The sequence below is a fragment of the Musa acuminata genome, chromosome BXJ2-6 (assembly GCF_036884655.1).
Source record: "Musa acuminata AAA Group cultivar baxijiao chromosome BXJ2-6, Cavendish_Baxijiao_AAA, whole genome shotgun sequence".
In the NCBI taxonomy this organism is placed as follows: domain Eukaryota; kingdom Viridiplantae; phylum Streptophyta; class Magnoliopsida; order Zingiberales; family Musaceae; genus Musa; species Musa acuminata.
This window is the reverse complement of record NC_088343.1, coordinates 45097350-45106263: the sequence shown is the minus strand read 5'-3', so window position 1 is coordinate 45106263 and position 8914 is coordinate 45097350. Positions and strand designations below refer to the sequence as shown.

General features: G+C 38.8%; 1 protein-coding gene across 1 annotated transcript; it reads left to right on the top strand.

Moving 5' to 3' along the window:
• The first annotated feature begins 4783 nt into the window (after positions 1–4783).
• Positions 4784–8206, top strand: LOC103990001 (uncharacterized). The gene is made up of 3 exons (XM_009408998.3): positions 4784–5108; positions 6477–6557; positions 7427–8206. The coding sequence occupies exons 1-3, from the start codon at positions 4947–4949 to the stop codon at positions 7820–7822; spliced, it is 639 nt and encodes a 212-aa protein (XP_009407273.2). The 5' UTR covers positions 4784–4946; the 3' UTR covers positions 7823–8206.
• The last annotated feature ends 708 nt before the right edge of the window (positions 8207–8914 follow it).

Sequence of the window (8914 nt, the reverse complement as noted above, 5' to 3'; positions counted from 1 at the left end):
TATTCGAATTGCTATGGAGGAAGCGGTCTACACAAAGATTATGCTGATGAGGGCAGAAGCCCAGGATCCAAGCAATGGTGCACCAATTTTAGCAAAGTTAATAGACTTCAGGAGTTGCTAGGTGACAAACTATCTTAAAGTTGTACTTCGTCTAGGTGTAACCCAAAAGTGAATGGATGAAAGTCGATTGCTAAAGAAGTGAACATAATCGGAGGTGGTAGAGGCCCTATGATATGTAGGTAGAGGCTACACATGGAGAGATCGTAGTCCGAGTTCATCCCACAATGATTAGAATGCAATAGAGATGTCATTATGAGATGATGTGGTATAATAGATCATGGTGAAGCAGTTCAAAATAATTCGACACACACGAGACAAGTCTCACGAGGGATTGAGTCATATGACGGTATGATCGAGAGCTATTAAGAGCTCCATATCGGTAAATAACACGACAGCAAGAAGGGCTAAATAAGGGAGAATGTCATGAAAAATTATGATGTTTAATGTAATGCTTATGTATATCCATGTCTTTTAATGTAATGTAATGCATAGCATGTAGAGTACTAATAGTAGGCTTAGTAGCCCTATTTTGGTTAGCTTTGGTGGTTGTTTTAGGCTTGTAAATGAAGATTGTGTCATGTGGGCACTTATGGATATTTCGATCTGTAGCGAACCATTTTGGACTTTTTGTTGTGCGACCGTTCAGAGCTTACAAAGTATATGTTTGTAATTTGCATTGGCTATAAAGTATTTACTGAAATGGTTGTTTGTGGATCCTGAGTGAAACGTTTTCTTTAACTTATTTTCTCTTTTATATGTCTTAAGAAGCCATAGGAGGTTTTGGGTAGGTTGACATTTGCGAACATGCAAGAGTGCCGCATGACTTAAGCAAAACCAACTAAGCACATAATAATAGTGATCTCGAGGTTAAGGCTGACGATAGTCACTCATGTCTTGGCCTTTTGCACATCTCCTTACACTTACTTGAGACCATTGCTTCCGTAGTAATATATTGGTTGGCTCTCTGAAGCACCTCGGGGATTATCGTCGGTGACCTGTCTACTAATAATTTGAAAAATTGAGAGGGCTTGAGGTCTATCATGAAGGCCTATATCATAAGCAACTAATGAGCTTCTTGCACGCCTCAAATCTTGTTTGTGAATCGAATGATGAAGCAAGAGAATGTTTCTTCCTCTCCTTGCTTGAGTTCAAGAAGCATTACCGTCGATGACCTCCAACATATATTCCCAAGGAAGTAGAGCTCAAACTCATTTATGAGCTGATCAAATGAGCTGATTGAGAGTAGCTTCAAGCGAGTGTACCATTCTCGTTTTGGACCTCTTAGCATTTTGGGGAAGGCGCAATATATCAAGCCTATGAGGAGTAGTATAGTGACATATAGGTGTGGAAGGCAAGATTTTGCTCTACCAAATCAGTACTGCTATTAAAGGCCTCTATCGATGCGAGATGAAAGTTCATTAAGATTGACTTATCTTGGAAGTTACGAGTGAATAGGCAATTATCATAATTGGAACCTCGAGTAGTCATCAATTAAATTCATTGACTAGGTCTTAGATTTATAAGGAAATCTATGGGTGACATCACATGCGCAACGGAAGAACATAAAAAAAACCCTAAATTTCTCAATACATGTTCATTATCGTGTGTAGATTTATGTGCAAAACCTGCGAAATAGAAAATCACGTGTGAGATAGTAGTGTTACATAGGGAGATCATATATTCCGGAATCCCTAAATATTTGTAAGAGTGGATGAAGGAGGTCAAACATCCTCCTCTCTAGTGGTGATCCACATAGCAGGTCTACAACGACGCTCCTTAAATCTCCAAGCCTGCTCTCTAAGGATGAGAAAGGGAGAGAAGAATAAAAGATGACAACTAAGAAGCCCCGGTCTTTGGTTCCCTCATATTTATAGAGGCCCCTAGTTAACCCTAATAGATTCTACCATATTGGGTATTGGATCTTCATCCAATTACCTAAGCCTCTTAGATTAGTGAATCTCTAGCCAATAATCTCTTATTAGCTTTTATTGGATATCATCCATGAGATCCAATAATTCATGGGCTTATTGGATATCCAATAAGATAGGGGCTCCAACGGATATCTCATATCCGAATCTCTACTCGTAGTAACACCAACCATATGTGTGTGACCCTCTAGGCTCAATATTGAGCTGACCATGAGTCATACCTATCAGAAATCCTTATGACTTAGTGAATTATTATCTACATAATAATTCACTCGACTTATCAACTATAGATGTACTAGGTCACTACACTGTAGTCCCTAGACGATACAAGGGAATTCAAACCTTTGGACATATCTGTCCTTAATTACCATATACATATAATCCCTCATCCATCTAAAATCTCAGATATCATATACCAGGTATGGTGCCGTCAGGCCCATATGGTTTCTCCTCGAGTCTCGCTCTAATCAGATTCTCCCGGAGAACTTTTTCTCTCTCAATTTGAATGACCTTGGCTAAGGATTTATTTGAGCAAGAACACATAGGATATTCCTCTCATGATACCGAGAGCTGATGATCATCTATCGACACTCAATAACCCTTGTAAGGTTAGCTATCACTCTCAATAATCGATTGTATTATATTTGAAACTTTCAAACCTATAAGTTCGGTATCAAAGAGTTAAGTACTCATGCAGGACATCCTTGGTGTTTCAAGTATAAGGACCAAATACACTACTAGGACTACGAAATCACTAATTGACAATAAGGCATCATCAACCATCTAGTATTACGTGAGTAGATCAATTAGTGAACACATTCTCCAATAAACACTTGCACTATATCCTTAATGTCCCCACACAAGTAGCAGCTATGAGACAAGCTGCCTCCATTATATGGACGGGTATAAAACACACTAGTCTGTCCGATTATCTCGATGTCCCTTTCGAGTAACTTATGATCGGGATTATTTATGATCTGTGTGCAAATCAGTCTCATTATCGTTATCTCATCACGATACGATTCCTATTTCATATATACATACATATATATATACGTATACATATATATATATACATACATATATATGTGTGTAATAAGTAATATAAAGTGATAATATATATATACATATATATATATATGCATGTAATAAGTAATATAAAGTGATAAAATATTAAAATATAATAAGCAAAAAGAATACGTATCATGTCACACGTGTCATCACTCACGTAATTGACTTGCAAGGTACCTATGACTAGTAAGATTCAAGTAAAATAAAGTGGTAGTATGATGGTGCACTAAATTCCACAGTTGGGAAGCGAGACACTCCCTTGGTCAGTAGTTCAATAGGCCTTGGGCGATCTTGAGATGCTGGTACCGCATCGAGTAGGGGGATCCCGACGGGCATCGGTGCTAGTGGTGGTTGAGGTATTAATCACAGTTGAGATGATGACATTGCTTGTTGGGCTAGCCGAGGCAAGAGTTGGGCGACAGTTTGAATCATGCCCATTAGCGTTTGCACCTACTGGCAAGGTTAAGGAATACCTTGGTGGGGATAAGTAGGTGGTCCGAGGTTGTCCTAGGGGTAAGAGGCCTAGGTCATTGAACAAATGCTAGTATCGCATCGTTGTTTAAGTCAAAGTGGATGCATTCATCAAGGAAATGATGACAATTGCCTCTCTTGAATAAAAGTATTATAGGTCGGAGGCAGGTCCTCCTCGTTGGAGCCTTTCTTGAGAGGATTAATGGACAAACATTCCTGTGACAAACCCTCCTTCTAGTGCCAAAAATACTAGGGGAATTCGTCGTCGATGTCTGAGTCAACTTAATGTGATATAGACTCGAGAGTGCAGGAGTATCCGACGTGGTGACTTAGGTGGTTTTGAGGTGGAAGTGTCATGCTCTCGAGATATCATATAGACTAAGACCAATGTTAGGGGAAAATTCTTAACCCAGTCCCTTTAACGCTAAGTTACTAATAATGTCTTTTAGTAGGTGTGAGTTTTTCTCGAAAAAAGTGGCTCTTGGCATGACATCAGAGATTAACTTTTATATCTAGTCTTGGAGGAGATAATCTGTAACAACCTTAATATCACCCTCTTGACGTTTTCTCCATGTCGATGATAGGTGGGAAATAGTCCTGAATGGCCTATCTAGGACTTCTGTCTACATAAACAAATGAAAAGAATGATCTAAACATTTTCCTTTCGTGATGGTTTCACATAGTGATTATACGTCGGATGATGATTGATCGTTAATATATTCCCTATTACACTCATATAAAAAAAATGATCATTTTAAATTTAAATTATAATTCCAGCAGCTAACCAAATTCCACCTTTGATTGCAACGTTTACGAATTGAAAATTTTAGTCATTTTGATTTTAAATTTAAGTTATAATTAGAACAGCTAACCTAATGCCACTTTTGATTGAAACGTTTACGAATTGGTTCAAATTAAAGTTGTACAAAATTAAGCACCTGCCATATAATTTCGTTAATTAAAAAAGGAAAAAAGACACGAATCTCCCCTTGCTTACGTGGGACCCACACGGCAGGGAGGGTTAACGAGAGAACCACGTAGGAAGTTGAGTTTGGGTAGAGGTATGTTTGGTACCTGTTGAATATTCCGAAAGAAGGCCCTCTGCGAAAACAAAACACGCAGCAGTTTCCTTCAGCGCTCGCCAACGCCGCAACACACAAGGCGCCAAAATCCAAAACAGAAAACAACAATTAAAAACAAAAAACAAAAGCAACCCCTTCGCCTCGGTCCTCTTCTCGCTATCTGGCGTCGTTGGAGGGCATTAGGACTCCACGGGGAGGAAGAAGAAGATATCGCCCTCTCTCTCTCTCTCTCTCTCTCTCTCTCTCTCTCCAAGGTTCCGTTCGCCTCTGGGTCTCGATTGATCAATTCGGCCCAGCAGATCGCGTGTGTGATAAGAGATCGGTGGGATTTGTGATGACGAGGAAAAGGAAGACAGAGGAGGTGGCGCCGATGGACGAAGCGGACCGGACCATTTACTCTACCTTCTGCGGCGCCGCCAACTCCCTTTCCCAGCTCTACACCCAGGCCATGCACCAACAGACGCTCTCCTTCGACGCCGGCGAGCGCCACGCCCTGGTTCATCCTCCCCTCCCTCCTTTTCTTTCCTCCCGCATCCTTATGATTTGGTTCTTGCCCCGATCGTACCTCGATGATTCCTGGTTCTCTGTTCTCCGGATCGGCGATGATCGATCCAGCGGGGATTTCGCTTGGATCTTTGTTTCCCTCGGTCTGCTGTTGTTGTTATTGTTGTGGCGTCAAAAGATATGTTTTTGGTTCCTTTGATCGTGCTTGAGACTTGGCTGATTGGATTCTGTTCATAGGATGCGTCTTATCTTCTTTCTTTGTTTTTCCTACAATATTTTTTTCAATGCTGCTTTCTATGTGAATCATGGTTTGATTCTATTGTTCGGGAGCGATCAAATGCTACCACAAGTTGCATGTGATGCATCGCTATTTTGCGTGTGGATAAGCCGTTTACATGAATTAAGCGGTTTCCACAATCAGTTCAACCTTATTGATGATCGTTTTGCACTGGAGTTTTTACCCTCTTAGTTATATGCTGCAAGCTTCAGAAGTGGAAATTACGTGCGATGATAATTGAACTACCTTTTATTGCTGATCTACTTAACGCTGTTTTGACTTAGATTTAATCTCCATAAGTAAGAATGATCTGTTTGCACCGTTCATTGTAGTTTGCACTTTCTCCTAATGACTACCCCTCAGTTCTGCAAACTCCTCCTTAGAAAGGGGAGTTCTTACTTAACCAGTTAAGAAAGCAGCAACATTTCCTATTGTAGATTCATAAGATACATTGTGAATTTTTTAACTTATGGTTCTTCTTTTACGCCCTTTGTTTATCACAATGAACTAATGGAATCCATAGTCTTCTGCTTCTGTTTGGGACATTGTTGATTTCATAGATCACAACTTGGAACTATGAGTGGTTTAGATCAAGGGAAGTTGTTCGAAGTGTTATTCTGTGGGTTTTGGTAGTCAATTTAGTTCAAGGACCTTGATGTTGTGTTATGCTGTTGAACAACTTCTTACTTGTGTCTAAAGTGAGAACTCAAAATGTAATAACACTAGGAGGACAAAGAAACTAATCACTCTGTATACTAGTTTCTAAAGATTTGAATGGAGTCCATCCCTTGCAAATTATACTTGGAATCACTTTAACTGACTGAAGTTTCCCATAAGGTCCTAGGATGTTTGGTTTCCGCCTCTATGTGATTGCTTTAACTTTACCGAAATTGCCATTTCTTGTATGTAACACAGCCTTTTTTTATGTTCTCACTCCCAATGTATAGGTATAACATGTATTAAATAATCAACAATCAGCAGGTGTATTATGTATCTGAATTTTCTTCTCAAATATTACTTTTTCTAGTGGGTCTCAAATTGCTCTATCATATGCAAAGCTAATCATATTATTCATTAACACAGGAGAAGCTCTATCAGTGGATCTTGAGACAACATGAAGTTGAATCGAGGTTGACTGTAGCTGATGTTGTCACCCATATCCAGGTTTCTATAATGATTTCTATTTAGTTGACTTTGTTGTATCTTCTCCATCTATATTATCTTCTCATTTGTTCTACTGCAACAACTAGAAGAGTCAAGAAGTCATGAGTCCCAATATATATATATATATATATATATATATATATATATATATATATATATATGTATATATATATATATATGTATATATATATATGTATATATATATATATGTATATATATGTATATGTATATGTATATGTATGTATATGTATATGTATGTATATGTATATGTATATGTATATATATGTATATATATATACATATATATACATATACATATATGTATATGTATATATATATATATATGTATATGTATATAGTCATGATTATGGTGGCAGGGAGCATGAATACATAGATGTATTTTTCTTACAAAATGCTGTCTTTCTAGTAATGTTATATCAAATTTAAGTAGATCATATTTGGGGTTTTGTTTATTCGGGAGTTTCTTCCACTTGGTTTGCACAAATAGTGAATCTCCTTTGTTGATGATGATACCAATTAGATTGAGGAGGTTATCATATCATTGCTTCTATATCACTCTACTTTTCCAAGTCTCTGAATGTTATGTGCTTCACATTGTTGCTCATTTCTCATACTTTCTTATTTGGTTATTGCAGTAGCAAGAAGTCTCTAGGGAGGCATCTTAGTAGTTAGCACGTTGTTGTGCAATTGATAGGTTTCAGTTTCTGGTCCATATAAGAGTGTCTTAGACACAAATTATTGTAATGGAAAGGAAAATAATATAGAAAAAGAAGTCTGTCTGATATACTAATGGTTTTGTTTGTTAGTATTTGCAAACTATCATTTGAGAATTTACTTTCATCATGCAGAATGAGATGGGCTACGGAGGAGATGATTCGTCAACATCACCAATGTTGGAATTCCAACAACAAACCCAATCCGCAAGTCATTTTACAAACTCAAGCATCCAACCATTTCCTGGTTTATCTGGCCAGGTCTCAACTGGTATCGCCCCTCGCAACGGTGACTCCGATCATGCAAAAAGCTCTGCTTTCTCAAATGCACTTTCAAGCTCTGCTTGTGGGAGCCTTCCGCACTATCGCCTTGCTCAGGGAGGTGGATATTATACAAATGGTCCATCCACTGGAGATGCTGGTGCTAGAAGCCATGATCCTAACCAAAACCAGGAGCTTCATTCTCTCAGCTTCAATGATTCTTCTATGGATATGAACCCAGATAGTCCAAAACATGAATCTTATCTATGAAATTCTCTACCTAAGCTCTCAGTAATTTATTTTCATTCATCAATGTATATAGTTATATAGCCTTGGTTAGTACTGGTTTAGATCTCCATACGCCACCCTCGAGTCAGGATGACAAGAACAAGAAAAAGGTCAAGATGTCTGCATGTACATAACTTTCATGGTGGGCTATTTTAGGAACCGATTTGAATGTTTGATAAGAGCTACTGCTGTGATGGCTCTTTCGTTTGGAACCACTTGCAGTTTCTTGTTTCGAGTTGTCTTCTGCTGTTGGACCTAAAGATGTCTTCCATAATGTTCGTTTGAGATCTGAGAGTCGCTTTATGTAAATAGCTATTGATGCTGCTATTTTGCCATTTATTCATAAGACTATTCTCTTGTTTGCTAGCAATTAGATTTGAAATTTACATCTCCTGACAGAGCCTGATACCATTTCCATGAACAGAGAAACAGATCCGATTGAGTTAAGTATTTATTTTCCCTTCTTTTTTATCCAATTTCCATCCATCTTGCAGTTAATTCTGTCACTCTTCTTTTACAGGGCAATTGGGTTGGTCGATGGTTGATCCTTCTCCCTCCCGCAGCTTCATGCAGAAGATAAGCTTCAGAACCTGCACGATACAACTTGAAGATCAGCAGAACCTGATGCTGATGAGATATAGACTGCATTATTATTGCCAGGCATGGGAGGGATTCAACAGGACCATACTACTCGGATAGACTCATCTGTGTCAGGACATGGTCTGACGACCACACAATCTCCGGTTTCTCCACGCTCATCATTCAAACAGCACATTGAGAGGCCACAGTGAACTCCAAGCCTTCCACCGATATCATAGAATTAGTCTTGTAAACCGTTACAATTGTATGTAGCGGTTGTAAGATGATATCTATCACTCGGTAGCCTTCTTTCGTAGCCGTTCAAAAATGATGATGGCTATGGGAAGGCCCCACGAATGCCCTCCAGCTGGCATCTGCACACATGTTGGTTTCTTGTGTCATATGACTTGCACGGATGTGTCGGCTTGTCAGAGTATGATGGAGTATATTTGAAGCGATATTTCAGAATAGTGATTTATATCACTGTCACAGGTC